Genomic DNA, 20,863 nt, shown 5'->3' on the forward strand with positions numbered 1-20,863 from the left:
GTCGGCCTCTCGTTTCTCATCCTCAGTGCTGCCATGTCAGTGAAACCTTCAGGGTCAGGTGAATGAGACCAGTTGTAGTTACTGGTTTTGGCATATCGAATACACAACGGATAGCTTGCCAGGCTCTTCTGTGCGGGCAGAATACTCTCGGTAGCTTGCTAGTCTTTCCGAGAGGGATAGAGGCTTTGGGGGCGACCTCTGAATATGGTAGGTGTTACCATATTTGAACCCTATCAAATATGGTACGACAATTCCTGAAGATGGGTATTTAGTGTCTTATGATGTGTCCGGAAAGCGTCCTGGAGTGTGGCGACGGCTGGGTAGTGGAAGTAGTGTCAATAGTGGAAGTCTGCCAGTGGGGTATTTATCTGGGTAGGGTGGGTCTTCTGTGCGCAATCTGATCCCTGGGTGGTTGATGGAAGCAGACAGGGCAGGGTAGGGTGGGGCTCCTGATTAGAATCCCTTTGTCACCTGTGGTTGGTGGGAGCAAGCAGCGTCACAATTATAGAGTCACAATTATAAGCAATGCGTCACAATTATAGAGTCTGACAAATCCAATATCAAGTCACCAAAAGATTCAGAATCTTTTGATTCATGAAGGCTAGTTCCTCATGTGTTTTTATATGGAGGAATGGGAAGGGAACTCTGGGATCTCTTGTAAGAACTCTGACAGTATTCATAAATGTGCCCCCTGATGGCCTGGTTAACTTCAAATATCATGTTTGGGGTTATATTTCAATATGTAAATTTCAGGGAAGGAAAAATAATTCAGCCTGTTTCACAGCACACATTAGACTTTAAAACAGTTGATGGATGCTCTTAACCTTGGTAATTCATAAATCAGTAAACAGAAGCAATTTTAAATTATTACAACCTAACCTGTGACATAAAGCTTTCAAAAGAGAAAATGAGAAATTATTGTGTGCTTAGATAATTTTAGTATGTTTTGACCAATTTCTGGTTGCTCTTTAAAAGTAGTAAACTGTACTTTAGAATAATTTTATTATTTTAGAGGGCATACTAGGTGATCTCCCTCTATATCTTTAAAGGCACTCATTTGTAACTAGTTCCTGGAAGAGAAAAATACCACAAATTCCACATTTGTGCTATTTACTATTTGTAAATAGTAGTAGTCACTAGTATTACCTTATGTTTAACTTGGCGGGGGACTGTCCCACACCTAGTGTTGCTTGGGGCTTATTCTTGGCTCTAGGCTTGGGAATCACTCCTGGCAGAGCTTAGGGGACCATATGTAGGATCTGAGCAGAGGCACTGTGTGCAAAGGAAGTGCCTTCAGACCCGTACTGTCTCTCAAGACTCTCTTTTTTCACTTTTATAAATTGAAGTAATAATGTAATAATTATGTATTTTTCAAATAATATGTATCAGTTGAATTTTCTCCTCTCTCCTCTCCCTCTTTCTCTCTCTATATATCCTTTACCATAAGTTGAATCTTTTTATTCAATATACAGCCCCCAGCTCTTCTCTTCTGGTAAATACTGGTCTTGGAGTTTTAAAAGGTTATTGTTTAAACAAATGGGATTATATATTTAAAAAAAAGCTTCTGTATGCAAAAGAAACTATTACTAGTGACATATCATTTCACATGAGTGAGTGAGAATGACCTATACAAAAAAGTTCAGAAACAAAAGTTCTAATAGGGGTGTGAAGAAAAAGGAAAATTCATTTTTGTTTGGTGGGATATTGATTGCTCTGGTCTTTGTGGAAAATGATAAAGAAATTTCTCAAAAATTAAAAGTACTAGCATAGCACTGTAGCACTGTCCTCCCATTGTTCATCAATTTGCTCTAATGGGCACCAGTAACATCTCCATTGTGAGACTTGTTGTTACTGTTTTTGGCATATCGAATAAGTCATGGGTAGCTCTCCAGACTTTGCCATGGGAAGAATACTCTAGGTAGCTTGCCAGGCTCTCTGAGAGGGGCGGAGGAATCGAACCCGGGCCGGCTGCGTGCAAGGCAAATGCCCTACCCACTATGCTATCCCTCCGGCCCAGTACTAGCATATAATTCTGTAATTCCTCTCCTCTATACTAAAAGTACAAGGGTATTAATATAAGGAGACATATGCATACCGGTGTTCATAGTTGTATAGTTCATGATAACCAAGATCTGGAAATAACTTTTACATATACTAGAAATATTAGATAAAATAATTCACTTGAAATATAACACATGTACTCCTTATAAAATTTGTTGAGAGTATCACTGTTTTGTCTGGGGGGGGTAAAAGTTTGGTTTATTGAGAATTAAATTTATTCAAATTTTCTGTATTTTCCCAGTTATTGTCATACTCAATCACTTAACTTCCCGTTAGTTGTCGATTTGCTTGAGCGGGCGCCAGTAACGTCTCCATTTGTCCCTGTCGCGTGCTAGTGTAGCCCAATGGCATCTGTTCGTTCAGGGAACATGAAGGACCTCAAACCGATCGTTCATGATCTTGACGAAGAAGTCTGACCATCTGGAAGGTGGGTGGCCACACGGTCTTTTGACATCCCGTGGAATCCAGTCAGTAACAGCTCTAGTCCAGCGGTCGTCTTTAAATCTCATTACGTGACCAGTCCATCTGATTTTTGACACCTTGGCATATGAAACAGCGTCCCTGATTCTTGATCCTCGACGGATGTCAGAACTCCGGATTCTCTCTCTCATATGAGTGAAACGTGATATTCCAAGCATAGCTCTTTCTATTCTTCTTTGGGAGACCTGAATAGCGTTCTCATCTTGTTTGCGTAGGGCCCAGGTCTCTGAGGCATATGTTAATGCAGGAAGAACAGTGGAATCAAAGAGATGTGCCTGGAGCCGGAGGTTCTTCATCCTCTTAGCTATTTCTTTGACTTTCTTGAAGGCGTTCCAAGCCGCTCTCTTCCTCCTGCGCAGCTCGGGTGCCAGGTCATTTGTCATGTTGACCTCTCGACCTAGGTACACATAGCTGTTGCATTCGGAGATGGTCGTTCCATTGAGAGCGAATGGGGCGTCAGGAACAAGGCTGTTTCTCATAAACATTGTCTTCGTAAGATTCAGCTGTAGTCCTACCTTTCCACACTCACGGTCAAAATCGGCCAGCATTTGTGCTGCTTGGCTGATGTTTGGTGTTATTAAAACAATGTCATCAGCAAAGCGGAGTTCCAACTGGGAACTCTTTGGTACTATTGCGGCAACATGGGAAGATGCCATTGTTGACAACATTGACGAGGAATACGATCGACTGGTTCAGCACCTCCATGAATGTGTGAGGAACGCCAAGAGAGAGATAGCCACAAAAAATCGCCTATCTTCGAAAACTCTTGAGCTAATTCGTCAGCGTGGTTTGGCGCATGCCTTAGGCAACCGCAAGCTAATGTTCGAGCTCGCAAAGCAGTGCAGAGATGCGATCAAGGAAGACCTCAAAGAGAGAAGAGCAGAAGTACTGGTAGATGCGGCAGAAGCTGGGAAAAGTATTCGTAACGCCCGCCTGTCCTTCGCCAACTATAAGACCAAGATGAGTGCCCTCTGACGTCCTGATGGATCCATCACATCCTCCAGAATGGCAATGGAGAAGATTATCCATGACTTCTACTCAAATCTCTTCGATAGCCATGTCCACTTGCCGACATACCAAATTCTACAGGATGGGTATGTTGTTCCCAACGTTCTCCCTTCCGAAATCCGACACGCCATTTCGTCGGTAAAGAAACAAACAGCACCCGGCCCAGACAAGGTCAGACCTGAACACCTGAAGAACCTGCCATCAGTACTCATCAATACACTGGCTCGGCTCTTCACTCGCTACCTGCCTGAATGCAAGGTTCCGTCCCAATGGAAAACAGCAGGACCATGCTACTGTTCAAGAAGGGAGAAATCCATGACATTCGCAACTATCGCCCGATCTGCCTATTGTCTGTCATCTACAAGTTGTTCACTCGAGTCATCCTAAATAGGATTGGCATAACACTAGATGAAGGACAACCATGCGAGCAAGCCGGGTTCTGCAAAGAATTCAGCACCATCGACCATATCCACATGATAACCAAGCTCATTGAGGTTTCTCGGGAGTTCAAGATGCCGCTCTGTTTAACATTCATTGATTTAAAGAAGGCCTTTGATTCTGTTGAGATGGAAGCGGTCATTGAAGCCCTAGCCAATCAGGGCATTCAAGCCCAATACATCAGGATCCTCCGTGAGCTGCATTGCGGATTCACTACCAGGATCTCACCATCCTACAAAGAAGTGATTGTTGATGTCAAGAGAGGGGTGCGGCAGGGTGATACCATTTCACCAAAACTCTTCAGTGCCACCCTCGAGAACATCATGCGACGACTGGAATGGGAAGGAATGGGAGTGAAGATAGATGGTCTACACCACCATTGTCATACTCAGTGGTAAAAAATTGGCACATGCCAGAATTTGATTTCAGATCAAATTCTCTGAATTAATTTTATAGAAGGTATGATAAAAACTAATTTTTAGAAGGTGATGTGAGTATGAAAAATGGAGATGGTGCTTCTTAAACCTTCTAAATAGGAAAATAATTAGTCTAAGCTGGACCAGCTAAAAAAAGTTACAGATTTCCCTGGATCTATTCATTTTTACTTCCAGTTTTTAAGGTGGGCAAGGGTGTTTTGGGTCACACTTGGTGGTACCCAGGGATTACTCCTGTCTCTGAGCTTAGGGAACACTACTGGCAGTGCTCAGGGACCATTGTGGATGCTTGGGATTGAACTTGATGTCAGTGGGCCCCATGGGTGACTTATGTGAAGTGGGGAGGAGAAAGACAGTCACTTTCTCCCCACCTGCCTCTGCTACCCGGGACCCAGGGTTACTGGGTTCTTGTCTCACCTCACAGAAAGGAATTTCAGGAGTAGACAAGCAGTGAAGTAAATAGATTTTATTTGGAGGATTTTTAGGTATGGAGGGAGAGAGAGAGAGAGAGAGAGAGAGAGAGAGAGAGAGAGAGAGAGAGAGAGAGAGAGAGAGAGTAACCTACTCAAGAGAGAACACGGGCTTCTCCAAGGGCAGAGAGAGCCCCTATACACATCCTAGCATTAGACACGAAAGCATGAAAGTACACATCTCAAGAAGGGAGATGCGGGTGACACATGTGCTCGGGCACCACATGTGCTTGGTCACGTGGGTGCAAGCAGCACATGGGCTCGGGCAGCATATGCGCGCCCTTCCTTTGTTCAAGGTGGCCTTTATAGGGTTTCTCCAGCCTGCCCCCACGTGGGACCTCTTCCCAGATAGAAGTCCGTTGCTAAGGAGATTACCAGGGAGGTCCGAAAAGAGGAACTTCGCGGAGAGGAGGCCTATATCCTCAGGGTCTGCGGATGGTCTTATCAGGTCTTTGTTTTCTGTATCCACAAGGTGGGTCATTCCTAGAATTCTTCCATGAAACTTTGTTTCATTGCAAAGGGCCTTTCCCTATCTACCTGCCTACATCAAACTCAGGTCAGAAACATGCAAGGTAAGCATCCTACCAGATGTGCTTTCTCTCCAGTCCTTTTTCTTTCATTTTGTCCTTCTTTGTCACACTGAGTATTATATTCTTTATGATCAACAGTATTCATAATCTTAAATAGGCACTAAAAATAAATAACACCATTTATTAAGGTTCCATATAACCTTGGATTATTTCCAGCTCACCTGGAATTGAAAAATTAGAATTGAGAAAATTGCTAGAATTAAAACTGTAAGGAAACCTGGGTAATATTCAAAATTTATATTTAGACAATTGATCCCCACCCCCTTTGTGCACACCCCCCAATGTGGTATAACAGAAATACTTATCAAATAAGAAATTTTTTGCCTCTGAAGCATGATACTTCATGGATGCCAGAGGCATTCATATTCATGCCTCATACTTCATATATCCTAGAAGTGTGCTATTATCACGTTTTAATGCATGCATTGCCCTATTTTTGCATACTGATAAAAACTTAATACCAGCTATAATTAGCCTACGCAACTACTAACATGTGGAAGCATAACAAGTTCTGTGAAAGTAATTAAAATAGTTAAAGAAGCTAATCCTGTTGAAGGATCTTCCAGTCAGTAGCACCCTAGTCACTTGATATTGGATTGTTGCATTACTTTTTCTTTTGTTTGATTTTGTGTGTCAAATCATTACAGTCCTTAAACTTTTTGTTTAATGGGCTGGAGCGATAGGATGGCACAGCAGGTAGGGCATTTACCTTGCACGCAGCCAACATGGCTGACCAAGTTCCTTTCCTCCACCCCTCTTGGAGAGCCTGGCAAGTTGCCGAGAGTATCTCACCGCCACGGCAATGCCTGGCAAGCTACCCGTGCCATATTCCATATGCCAAACACAGTAACAAGTCTCCCAATGTTACTGGGCCCGCTCGAGCAGATCAATGAACAACGGGAGGACATGACAGTGACAGTGACCCTCTTGGGAAAGGTCGTATCAAAGTTATCCTTTAATTTAAATAAAATACTATAATTTTATGTACTTATTTTTTCTCTTGCTTTGAATCACAACAGGAAAATTTGTTTAATAGTGTTGAATGTTACAGTACAAAAAAATTGTTTACAAGCACAGCGTAGAAGTGTAATTGGGACCAGAGACGACTCATAGGGATGGAACACATGCGTTAAAGGTGGAGTTCTGTGTTTGATCCTTGGAACCTCACTGGGGATGATCCCCAAGCACTCCTAGCTGGTCACTCCTCCTCCCAAACAAGTATATCAAGGACTGAAAATAACAAAGGAACGCACAAATTAAAAAAAAATTCTATTAGTCCTATTTTTGGAATTAAGTATTCTTTCAAGTTTTTCTCTTATATATTTGAACATTTGACATGGCATTAAATGACTTATACCTTAATAAATCGAATCAACTTTTAAAATATCCCTCAGAATTCCTTTTGTTTATGTTTATCAACCATGGAAGATTTTAACAAAGCTACCTATATTGCTTCATATGGGGAAATTTTACATGAATTTGTTCTTTCTACAAAGAGAGCAACTTGCTGTGACAAGATGTCGGATCTCTGTGTATCATCAACATGCTAGAACAATGTTTCCACTAGAACATAGCCTATGCATGAAAAATGAATTCTATAAAATATTACCTGTCAAAATAACAGGAAAATTAGAAAAACAGAGTTTGGAAAGACCATTCAAAATAGTAATTATTAACTTAGGGTATAACCTAGACATCCCAGACTGGCATCTCAGACTACTGTTCCACAGGGTATGAATGCTGCACAACAAGAACATTATGGGAAAATGCAAATGGAAATAAGCTATAGATAGGAGCTAATAGGACTTCCATAATGAAGGCACAAGAAAATGTAGAAGTCTGACAATCAAAGCATCATGCAAGATTGGGGATAAACTTTTTTTTGGGGGGAAAGGAACCCCAGTGCAGCTATCATGATAAAGTCTTTTAGCTTTCATGCTCAAAGTTAGAATTTGCTTTCTACCCTATTGGTTTACTCTATGTATAAAAAGGCTCATATTAATCATATTTCCATACTATACTGATATTCCTCTATTTACTAACAATATTGAGCTAGTTATTACTGTACAAGGCTGTAGTGGTGGCAAAACTGTTATAGATTGTAACATATTTTGATGGAATTGCTCAGTCATATTCTCATTCCTCCTATCATTTCATAACTTTCTGTTTGTTTTCATAACACTTTGACTTAATTATTGTATTATTGTATTATGGCTGGAGCGAAAGCACAGCGGTAGGGCGTTTGCCTTGCACGCAGCCAACATGGCCGACCCGAGTTCGATTCCTCCACCCCTCTCGGAGAGCCCGGCAAGCTACCGATAGTATCTCGCCCGCACGGCAGAGCCCGGCAAGCTCCCCGTGACGTATTCGATATGCCAGACACAGTAACAACAAAGTCTCCAATGTAGACGTTACTGGGCCCGCTCGAGCAAATCGATGATCAACGGGAGGGCCTTTATACTTTATTTTATATATATATATATATATATATATTTGTATTATGGTGAGCAATTTGACTTAATTTTTTATTGTATTATTGTATTATGGTGAGCAAGAGAAATTATTCTTCCTCTCATGAAGGAGGTCTTTAGTATTTTAGGATCTTCACCAGGTTGTTGTTCCAGTAACAAAATCATGTTCTTTTGGGAATCATAGCAAAGCATGGTAAACAGTGTAAAATTTACCCTAGAAGATTCTGGAATAAATTAATATAGCACATACATTAATAAAATGTATTATAGGACCGTACTGTGGTTAAGTGGAAACACTGAATGTGTGGAGTGTTCACTTCCAGTTACATTTCCTACCCCAAATTATGCCGAGCACTGTTCAAAATGTCTGCCTATTCCCTGACAAATACCTACTTCATGGCACAGGTCTTCCTCATCTCATCTCATCTCATCTCATCTCATCTCATCTCATCTCATCTCAAGTTTAACTAGAGAATAACTTTTAGTGGATTTCTGAGTTAAAGTAATGGCAAGATAGACTTTTTTTTAGTATATATATCACAGCATATACACCACTTTATTTACACAGTCATCTGTAGGTGGGTGTTTAGATAGAATCCATGCTTTGGCCAAGCTTTTTTTTTTTAATTTTAATTTTTCTTTTTTTGCTTTTTGGGTCACACCCAGCGATGCACAGGGGTTACTCCTGGCTGTGCACTCAGGAGTCACTTCTGGCGGTGCCTGGGAAACAATATGGGATGCGGGGAATCAAATCCTGCTCAGCCGTGTGCGAGGCAAACGCCCTAAATGCTGCTGTGCTATTGCTTCAGCCCCCAAAGTAGCTTTTTATGTTTCTGAGTTTTGTGTTCTTTAGAGCTCAATGACAAGCAATATTGCCACATTTTCTTCTGAGTATGTGATTTTTCCTCAGAATTTGAGCTTATATTTCTGTCACCATTTCCTATTGCACTTAGGATTTACTTTTATTATACTCTTTGTCTTTCAGAAAGTTCCCTTCCCTCACAGATCTAGATCTACATTGTTTGCTACAGTTAAAAATCCTTATTTAACTTTCCCTTTGCTTTCTGATCTATACTTGTGTTTTTCTAACATCTTCTTCTAGATACTTCTCTTGCACGGTTTCTCATAGTGAGAGATATCAAGTCAATAAGTTCCAAGTTTGTCAATACTATCCTTTGCTCAAACTGGTCTTATCCATTTTCACCTCTCTGACTTAAATAATCCTACCAGGATGTATTTTCCCACAGCATAACATATAATTTAGAAGTGATCTTCTTGATCTATTACTGTCTGCCTGAATTCCCTGCCATAGAATTCATCTTGCCTTTACCTTTTATTTAGGCCCATACATTTTTAAGGGTCACTGAAACACTTTCAAAAATAATTTATGATAATATTTCTAGTATCCCCTTTCCCAGTTTGCTCAGATTTTGTGTAATATTTTTATAACTGTTCTATCCTGTAGCAGATTCTCCAGTTTTTTTGTTATTAATAATTTACCTGTAACATAAATGCTATCTCTTTAAGTATTTTGGATTCTGGGTTCTCTGTGGGATTTTTTCCTCTCTGATACCTTTATTCTTTTCTGATATCTTTGTTCTGATATCTTATTCAGTTAGTTTTTCTGGACCCCAGTTACTGTTTCTTTCTATAAGTTATAGCATTTTTCTCTCTTAAGGTAACTTTTTAAATGACTAGTTAGGCATGGGATGGAGATGTGTTTTAAATGTTAGAGCATGTGACTTGCATGTACGAGGTTCTGAGTTGTGATCCCTGGCATTTGTATGACCCCTGAGTATCATTTGTTGTACTTCCCACACCACACCCTTCTCCCGCCCCCCCCACCTCCCCGCCCACACGCAGTAAAATAAATGGTGATTGGTTATATAGCTTCATACCTGGTCTTCACGATTTTGCTTTCTCTTTTGCATAATTGTTAGATATGTATGCTCAGGTTAGATGTTTGCCATTAGTCTAAGGATCTCTTTTCTTTAGGTAAATAAGTCTTATTTTCTTTTTTATGAATACACTGCTTTTTTTCTGATTATAACAGTGAAGCACATTTTAAAATCATTTTACTTTCTTTTTCCCTTAATTTAACAAATCTGATTCCTGTTTTTGTAATACTTTTTATGAGTTGTTTCTCTTCTTTAATGGAGTAATATATTGTTAACTTTATGATTAATCTTGTGCCCTTTTGGAGATAAAGCCAGTTTGGGTTTTTGAACTTTAGAATGATGGTCAAAGTTTATGTATTAAATTTAGAGCCAACTTTAATTGGTGGAGGTTACTTTAAAAGCTTTGAACAAAATACATGGGTTCATGGTTAGCCTATGCAATTCCTTTTCAGCTCAGAATGAAGTTAAAGATAGCATCATGAAGACTAAAATTTGAGGCAGAGGACCTAGTCCTGCCTATCTAAGCCTGGTACCAATTCAGTTGTAGAATCTTACTGAAGCATGTATGGAAATTTTCAGCAATTATACTTTAAAATCCTGGTCTAATTTCAAAAATGGTATAAACACAATCTTAGACTGGCCTACAGTATCAGGTGAAGTTTATTTTATGCTTCATGCTCAAAAGAGCACAACAAGGCAATCATGATCAGCTACTGATGCACAGTCTTTCAACATCCTTCTCAGTATATTCAACTCATCATTGTTGCCACCATTCCTTACCCGGGGCTGGCAATTTCTAAAGATTCAGACTAGTAGAATATAATCCCAGATGCACGTAATTGCTGTACTCATTAAGTTAAAAATTATTTGTAGCTTTTGTTTGTTATAACATTTCAAATAAGTCTCCCTATTCTCCTTCTAAAGCTATTTGAGTAAAAATATAACTAGTTACAAGGGACCTGGGGACAGTCCAAGCTTTCAGATATGAGGCCACAGTTTTAATCCCTGGCATCACCCCAAATGTTGATTATGATCCAGGCAGCATTCTCCCTTGAGGTTCCTGGCATCCCAATATGTTTTGTGACTCCTGATAACATTGCAGCCAGGTATGTGTGAGAACCCTAACTGAATGTGCAACCCCCACAAGCACAGTAACAAGAAATGTACCAAGTTTACATCTAAACTGTAGAATTCCCAGAAAGTATCTCAACCGAGCAACATCTCTTCTAGGCATATATTCTAATTTGACAGGATGTATGCACTACTATAATCATAGCAGCACTATTTCTAATGGCCAAAAGATGGATTCTATCTAAACACCCACCTACAGATGACTGTGTAAATAAACTGGTTTATATGATGTGATATATATATACATATATATATACACGCACACACTAAATAAATTCTATCTTGCCATTAAAAAAGATAAAATTTGTCTTGCCTTCCCACAACATAAATGGAACTGGAGGGAGTAATACTAAGATCAATAGATTAAAAGGAGAAAGAGAAGTTCAGGATGATCTCATTCATATTTATATAGTATATAATGAAACAAAGCAAGGAAAGATATGTGATCTGTCTAGGGAAAGTAAACTCTTAAACTCTGACCACAGATTGAGGTCATTCCAAAGAATGTGTGTGTGTGTGTGTGTGTGTGTGTGTGTGTGTGTGTGTGTTTATGTGATAGGAGAATGGGATGGACTGTGATGCAGGAAAATTGGCTTGTTGATGGTAGGCATTGTGCAGTTGTACCACTTAGTTGTACCACTAACACATATAAAAATTTACACTTTTTTAGTCCAATTTTATCTCAAAAAAGGTTAAATATGTTGACAGATGTAAACTGAATCTTTGGTGCTTAAAATATGTAACATGTATAGATATTGTCATATAATGCTCTTTACCCAAAAACTGGGCTGGAGCGATAGCACAGTAGGTAGGGTGTTTGCCTTGCATGCAGCCAACATGGCCAACCCGAGTTGGCCGATTCCTCCACCCCTCTCAAAGAGCCCAGCAAGCTACCGAGAGTATCTTTCCCCCACAGCAAAGCCTGACAAGTTCCTGGTGACATATTTGATATGCCAAACACAGTAACAAGTCTTACAATGTTACTGGGCCCACTAGAGCAAATCGATGAACAACGGGAGGACATTGACAGTGACAGTGACCCTAAAACTATATTAAGCTATAAATGAGTGGCTGGAGCGATAGCACAGTGGGTAGGGCTGATCTGACTGACCTGGGTTCAATTCCTCCGCCCCTTTAGGAGATCCTGGCAAGCTACTGAGAGTATCTCGCCCGCATGGCAAAGCCTGGCAAGCTACCCATGACATATTTGATATTCCAAACACAGTAACAACAGGTCTCACAATGGAGTTGTTACTGGGCCCGCTTGAACAAATCGATGAGCAATGGGAGGACAGTGCTACAGTGCTCCTTTACTAAAAAAATAAAAACCACTTTGTTGTGCTAGAGAATAATACATTTGCCTTGCATGCTACATACCCTGATTCATTTCTGGAACCAGATAGTTCTGTGAGTACTGTTAAAAGTGACCCTGAGAACATATGCAGGAGTAATCCCTGAGGACCTCCAAATATACCCCCTCAAAAAAACGCATGAAAGTCTCTGTTAATAAAGGGAATGAAGTAAATATTCTTCCATTAAGTTCTTTTTAAAAGTAAAATTATATAAGTCTATTTCTCAATGTTATGAATTATAAAAATTTTGGTCTCTTGCTGATGAGGGATACCGATGCTAGTGGTTATTAATCAGCCATCAAATATTCCTAGTGTTGGAATATGCATAGGTAGCCGGTTAGAACCACTAGTATAGAAAAAGTGCTGCTCTAAAATCTTCGGATATTTCTTGGGACTATGCCTTCCTATAACTTTCCTTCGATTCCAGAGTTCCTTAGACATGGACCTGAATGCCCATTAATAATTTCTTGGCATCAGACTTTGGCTGCTGTTGTTGGATAAAAACAAAAGATTCTAAGTATTCCCTAACTTATGTTTCTTCTATTTATTCTATTTATTTACAGAGAATATTAAGAATTTGGTTTGGTTGAGGCTTGGTTTTATGAAGTATTTTTTGTGTTAGCTGGAGATCTCTCATTATAATTAGATCACTGTCATCTTTTATTAAATGTGTGAATGCAGAATTGTGTGATATGAACATTCATAAAGCAATCTAATCTAATCATAGGTTCTTTGGTAATTTGCCATAAATTCCCATTTAAAGTTTTAAAACATACACTTTTTTTATATTCATGAGATATGATCATTATTCATTATTTGGTAAAATTTGCTTAACTATTTGGGTAATTTTTTAACCAAATTCTATTCTGTTTCTCTAGTACTTTGTCTTTCAGCTTCTGATTTTTATATCTCTTATTTCTAAATTTTTGAACTTTAACACCAGAAATTTTATTCTTACTCTACTGATTTTTCTATGACCCTGGAAGTTTATTTAAAAATTAGAATAACTGTCAGTGAGTAATATAGCCTAATTGTTACTACCTCTTATAGAACTTTATTTTATAAAGTTCCCCATGTTTTGTGAAAGAACATTATTCAGACATGATTAGTTTTAATTTCTCTGAAAGTTATTTTGAGACATGAAATATTAGACAAATAAATAAAATATTGATCTTAGAAGATTCTACCTTACTTTTCTGAAGCAAAATTGGTGAAATAAATATCAAAAGGAAATTAATCAACCTTATTTTTCTGAAAATTTTAGCTTCTCACATTTAGAATAAATTTAAAAAATTATTTTTAAATGAGTTTTTATGAAATATTTATTTTGTATCATCAATTAAATGTTTCAATATGAGTAATATATTAGTTTGCCATTTGTGTCTAAGAGACCAAAAAACAAAGGAGATCTTTACTCACATTACCTAATTTCTACCGAATTAAATATATCTGTGTTATAAAAAAGGATACATTTCCTTTTTTAATATTTGTATTATGACTTTATATTGTAATATGCAGTTTTGATATATTTTACAATTAGGTTGCCTTTGAATGCTAGTCATGTATTGTCTTTTCATATTTCATTTTGTTCCAGAGTTTTACTAGATTTTCTGTTATATATTTTCCTATTGGGTCAAAAGTTAATTGGTTCCTAAGCTAGCACAATTCAGGTTAATCTTTTCTGAGCAATAATAAAAAATAATACAAAAACGTGTGGATAATTATTGTATGAATTTATAAAGTTATATTTTTGAAGGCAAAAATTTTTGAATTTTTATTAAGTTTAATTATTTTCTAAAACAAACTTTCATACAATACTTTATATTTTTATAGAGTATTAAAAGTTATAATACCTGATCTCAGGCAATAAGATCTTTTATATTTAATTAATATGTACTGGTATAAAACATAGCCACATAAAAATAGATACAAGTAATTTTTAACAGTTCTTCACACACATATATTTACTTTCTTACTAAATATCACATGTTTTAGATACCCAAGAAATTGAGTTCCCAAATACTTGTATTTTTAAAGACAGAATATTACTTTTGTTGAAGGGAAAGGCAAGACTCAGACAATAGAACCCCAGTCTATTTCTACATGTCTAAATCAAGTTTTTTAAATAAATGAATTGTGTATGCTGACCTGTTCTACCAATGTGCTACTGGGGGTGTATGAAAAAAAAAAGATGTGCATGGTGGTGGAAGTAGAAAGAGGCATAAAGCGTATTGGAAAACTACCAAATGTCCCCTGCAAATGGGCCCTATTCAGAATCAGTAAGCGTATGATGAGTGAAGTGGTTTTGAATATCGCCTTTAGATTCCATGCTGTTACAAGGCCAGCCCTGAACATGGCAACTCTTATTTCCACACACAGTACCTCTTCACTCTCAATTTAACCCCAAAATCTGATGAACCCATTACTCCATACTTGATTTCATGGAACAAGGAGTAGATATAGTTACAAATGATCAATCACAAGCCGTGAACCAAAGCAGCAAGGCATTAACAATTCACACCATTTCGGTCCACTTGCTCAAGCAGAAGATGTGCCAGCATATTTAATGCACAGCTACTTCGTTCAGTTTAAGAAAAGACATGACTCAGGCTACGTTTTCAAAACAGAGGAGACATCCTAAGATTTCATACTTCCACAGTGTCAATGTTCACCCCACAAATCAGCAATTAAAATAACCAGGTGTTCTGTAAAGGTCACTTTTCTAAATTAAATTTTGCTCAGGTAAGAACAACATGACCTATGAAATTCTTCCCCCCATTGCATCCCTGTTCTGTTTGATCCCATCATACAAATCAATGTCTCCTACAGCAGTGTTATAACATTGCAGACCCCACAGGCAATGTGCCTTCAGCTTAATAGGATCACTGAAAAACTAAAGCAGCTGTGAAAGATTGCTCTAACTATAGCATTTGTGTGCTTGTCATTTTGTTCAGTGGAGGAAAAATTCCAAATTTGGGTAGGCATCGGTATTTAAGAAAATGTCTACTAAACCTTCTCATGTGCACCTTAGGGACAATGAGATTTGACATAGCACATAAACAAAAGAAAAACAACAGCTGTAAGTTTACTTTTGTTTGAATTAAAATACACATATAAATCAAGCAACATAGAAAACTATATGTATTCCATCTTCCCAGCTGACCATGGTTTTGAGTAGTGTCTACTAGTTGCTTGGGACTAGGTGCTTTCCAACTATTACCTAAGCTAGATGAGAAGCATTAAAATGGAGTTCCAAAACATAACTTGGCACTAATGCCTCTCGCTCCAGGAATACTTCCTTGACTTGGAAACAGTCAATTTAGGTTCTTTTAACACTTCACTGTTTCATCTGAAAATACCTTTCTAGATCAACTTAAGTTTAAAAATAAAGTTCAACTGAGAGGGAAATTTCTAAATGTTTTGATGTGTTTCTAATGCTATCCTGCTAACAATAGCTGAGTATTTTTGTGACTGAATCTGAAACTTACTGACACAGAACATATAGAAGTTTCTTTATATTTATGCTCAGGGAAATGATTTTTTTAGAACCTTATTATACTCTGAAATTTGAACGCAATATCATATAGGTTATGCTTCCTGGATATTTAATTGTATACCTTTAAATAAATTATTTGCTCGAGCTAAAAATTTAATAAATACTTTGTTTTTAGTGTTTTTTGGAATTTATCTTTCCTGAGTGAATTCACATGCATTATGCAAAGTGTCTTTTCATGTACTAGGTTGCTTTTGGAGAGGGTTGGGTGTATTGTTGTTAAGCAAAACATTCCACTCTACTTGATAAGTTCCTAGAATTTTGTGGTTTCTTTCAAGAGAAACTTTTGCTTCCTTGTGAAAAATATTTATTTGGGGACTGAGGAAATTGCTCAGTTATATAGTCCATGCTTCACATATGTAAGGCTTGGGATTTGATTCTTGGCTCAGCTGGGAAAAAAGAAAAGGTTCTGTTCAAATCAAGTAAGTTCAAACTTCTTATCAGATATGAAGCAGTTTTGAGATAAACTCTTCTTGATGGCTGAGCAGGTTATATTCTTATGCATGTAAATTTGAGTTTATAACATTTAAAATTCTTACTGAGGTTGACATTATTTGATGTGATTAATTTGGTCTTAATCTAATATCATTGCTGTATTAACTTATATTGGGTGCCTTTCCCAAAGTAGCAAAATTTATGACAGGCAAAGATAACATATGTAGGCTATTTTCAGGTACTTTTAAACAATTACAAACCTTGACCTAGTTTGTATTATATGTTAATTATATGTTATTAAATTATATGTTATTAAAATGTCAATTATATGTTATTAAAATATTTACCAAAATTCTGGCATATTCATCACGTTTTGATTAGATTTTCATCAGGTTTTAGATGGTTAAAGATTCTTAGTGATTATGTACGGTTTGATTTATGATCATAAACCTTATGTAAAAGATTTTCCATACTGTTACCCAAGTACTGTTAGTCAAGTAGATACTTACTGAACACTGCATATACCACATTAAGAAATACCATCTTATTAAAACTCAACAATCAGTAATTTTGTGAGTCACAGTTGTTAACTAAATTTTAAAAAGTTGTTTTTTAAAAGAAATACAACTACCTCAAATTTGAAAGGGTTTATGATTTCCTGGAGTAAAAAATTAGAAAGGGAAAAATTAGGGATTAATACAAATTGGTAAGAAAAGAGTACTCTGGGAAGCATGGAACAATTTTGCATAAATATGCTACAATGTTTTACTAAGGGTGAAAACATATGGTATTAACTTTGAAGGGCAAATTAAATATTAATAGGTGGAAATTGGGGAAGAAATGTAAAAGAAATGGAATAGAATGCATAAAAAGGGAAAGTTGATTGTCATGAAACTAATTTAGTTACTACTTTAATCATGTGATCCATTTACCCATTTTAATACTAACTCTGTCCAGTTAAATTAGTACTTTTGGTCACATGATCTATTTCCAAGCATTATCAGACTTATTTCCAAGCCCATTGAAAATATTAACTTGTTTGCCCTATAATCTTTACTAGAAAATGAGCAAATGGATAAAAAGCAATCGTTTGTTTAATGTTTCAGTGAAAAAAAATTATTTCAGTGGAATGATTACATTTGACTTGACTGATCTATGACTATCGATAAATTTAAGGAATGAGTAATATTAAACCATTTATCTTATAAAAATGTCGAGAACTTGCTGAATGAAAACATTGAAATTAGAGAAAAAGTTCTTATCACAATTGTGTAACAGGGAAAATATATAGAATATCTGCAATAAAAATCTCAAATATAAGAACTATTGTGTACGGCATTTCCCACAGATATGAAAGAAACACAGAATAATAGGAACTAGTTAGCCTTCTTAAATGATACAATATTTCTGAGTAGCAGTTTAAAGGAGAAATTCATGATTTGGCAAAAAACAAAATAATAATGCTGGGTATTTCCTGGGAAAAAGTTTTTCCCCCACTGAGTATTACAGTCTTTGCTAGTTTTCAGATAGTTAAGCTTATGCTCTTTGCAAAATTGGAAGTTGCCTATTGTTTGTCCTTTCTATATCATTGTATTTATTTTTTGCACAATTCTATGCAGTCATGTTTTCTTTTTAAACCTAGTGAAGTTTTACTTTAGACATAAAGAACAGAAACTCCATAAAAGAGAAATATCATTGGTTTTGAAAATCCAAGAGCTTTTTTTGATATAGAATACTAGGAATATCTATTTAAGTGCTGAAAAGTTTCACAATCATTAAAAATCTGTAATTGAAGTTGAAAGGTCAAGTGCTTTTTAAAAATAATTTATTTAAATATTTTACCTTATGACTATCATTTTATGCCAAGCCCTCCGTTTTATTGAGTTTTTAAAATGGTATCTGATTAATTTTTAAAAATATTAAGCTGTTTTATACTTCCTTTCTAAGTATTTAGGCATATCGTTTTCTTATGTTTTCTATACCTTCCTAGTTAGTGGAAACATTGTTTGTTCTTGGAGTATGCTTTGTCTTCCTTTTCAAGAAGATCATCAAAGTTACTAGTTTGCAGCTTCCAAAGAGAAAGCCTTCTAATCCCTAGTTCAGAGGCTAACCTTTATTAGTGCTCTCGTAGTTATAATGAGGACCCTGCTTCCAGCAGGGAGATTCTAGAATACTGAACAGATTATTCAACAAGTTCAGAGCAGATTCTGAAGTCCCTTATAAAACCAGCTTGTGAATACTGCTTTCTTTGCTTTGCAGTTTCTGGTTTCCATAGTATTCCTAATTACATAAATCATGTGGAGCAGGGGAGCTATTTCCCACTCAGTATCAATTCTTACATTGTTTGCATTTTGATATAATTTGTTTTTTTTCTAAATTGTATTTTAAAATAAATTCTTATCGAGGGTACAAAATCCAATTAAAAATTTACATCAACACAGAAACTTTAATAACTATTTTTTGACAAGCATAGAAGAATAAGGCTTTATGCCTGGAGAATTTGATAATGCTTTCTCAGATTTAAGTTCCAAATTAATTCAGGCTGTAAATCATTCAAGTTTATTATCAATTTGCTTACAATTTATTTATCTTAATTTAGTTTAACAGGTATTTATGTAATGCCTTTTCATGTTTGAAACTGGGTCTAATCAATGTGTCAATTAAAAGTATATGTATTAAAATGTAATGAATAATAATTGTGAATATTGTAGCAGTTAACTGAAAGTGCTGAGGATTCTTAGCTAAGTGTCTTTAGGAAAAATGATAAGCAAAATTGATTTCTATTATACATTTTTTGAGAGAGTCTCAATGTTTCCCAACATTTCCAGAGTTCTCCTTAGTGTTGAATATATTAAAATTTAAATTGTGCTTTGGTAGAGAATTGCAGAACTTAGGGCCATAAAATGTACAACTTTCTTACTAGGAGCAAAATTCAGCGAATACCAGTAGCAAAGGCCATTTGCATAACTCAGCAACTCAGCAGCTCAGCTGAATCTAATTGTAATTCAATTTCCAGATTGCTATGCTAGGCCTCTCTGCATAAAATATGCAACATATAACATAACCAATGACATGAACCTATTTTCTTTTCTGGTGATTCATTTAATTTCTTTTTAGTAGAAGTATGTATCAAGATAAGGAAGCCAAACTATATAGTTTTGTTTGTTTTTTTAAAGTATATTTATGCTGTAATATGTGTAGGCAGTCAGTTAAAGACTACATTAAAAAATATGGCACTTTTGTTTTTCTGGGTTCTCAAGTGTGCCTAAGATTCTTTTTATTTCTTTATTTCTAGCTTTTCAGAGCGAAATTGAAAAATGTTAGCTAGCTGCCATGTTATTTGACTATTTTACACTAGAAAGATTTTATAAGCTAATCGTGTGAAAAGTGTATAAACATGTCTGTCAAGTCCATAAAGATGTTGCAATACAGGCCCACAAGTAAATATATTTTATCTGTTTACAAGATGCTTAGTTGGAATAGTATTCCTAAATCTTTGACTAGCTTAAATTCCAGAAACTTAAAAGTATGATAAAATGCTGGCTTAAGATACTCCCCCCAACTCAAATCCCTGTATTAAACAGTCTTACCATACTGTTTTAGTGGTTATTTAAGCATCCGCAATGTAAAGACACATAACGGATGTCTTCTAAAGGTGGGGATGCATTATATTTTATGAATAATTTCCAGATGTAATGTGTTAGGTCTATAGACTCCTCTACAGGAAGCTCTATACAGAAACAACATGGATCTTACAATTTTATAAGGACAATGCAAGTAGATTTCAGCAAGGTTGGTTCCAACTCATCTGTGATAAATGAGAAGATAAGGCAATCAGTGCACACCATGACACTCTGTGCAGCTAGTTAGGCACACTTCAGAACTATTCAGGTGTGCGCACAAAGCTTATGAGTCTTGCATGGGGTGGGTGGGGGGTGTCTCAATATAAATACATCCTTCATGGTGGCCACTAGTAATGCAGGAATTGCCTCTCTATGATTTAACCCAGGTCAGATATAAATAATAGATGTTAAGAGTTATCTCTAGGATTGGGGCTTATTCCTGGCAGTGTATTTTGGTTGGGTCAAAGAATTTATTTTCCCATATATTTTTTTTTTCATAGTTGCTCTGCTTGAAAAATGCCTGCAGAATTCCATCACACCTTTGCGGGGACCAGTTTGGGTTTCTAAGGGAGAAGGTTTCAGTCCCTCAGGAGCTAAGATGTACATCCAAGAAGTTCTTTTGGCCTTGTACCAACGATTAAAGTCTGCAAAAATATATTATAAACAGGTGAGTCACCCCTCTTAAAAAGCCAGCTTTTTTTATTTTCTAAAAAAATGTACTTAGTTGTAAGGAGGCAGTGATTGGCATCGTGTCATAAAAGATCTGTGACATGTATTTCATGAGCTCAGCGCCCATTAGGGAGCCAAAATGCTTCTTCTGTAATCTCAAAGCCAACAATAATGGGGCTAATTGTATCTGTCTTTTGGTATGGGATGTCATATGTCTCATCTTTTCTTGCTACATACTGTGCAATGTGAA

At 36.7% G+C, this 20,863-nt stretch overlaps 1 protein-coding gene across 1 annotated transcript in view; it reads left to right on the plus strand.

Annotated features, from left to right (window-relative positions):
• The window catches only part of DCDC1 (doublecortin domain containing 1), a 509,452-nt gene that overhangs the window by 105,114 nt on the left and 383,475 nt on the right, over positions 1-20,863 (plus strand). Inside the window, 1 exon segment of the mRNA XM_056135538.1 lies at positions 20,445-20,611. Within this exon segment, the coding sequence (XP_055991513.1) occupies positions 20,445-20,611 (167 nt within the window).

Source organism: Sorex fumeus, unplaced genomic scaffold (assembly GCF_029834395.1).
Source record: "Sorex fumeus unplaced genomic scaffold, SorFum_2.1 ptg000007l, whole genome shotgun sequence".
Lineage (NCBI taxonomy): Eukaryota > Metazoa > Chordata > Mammalia > Eulipotyphla > Soricidae > Sorex > Sorex fumeus.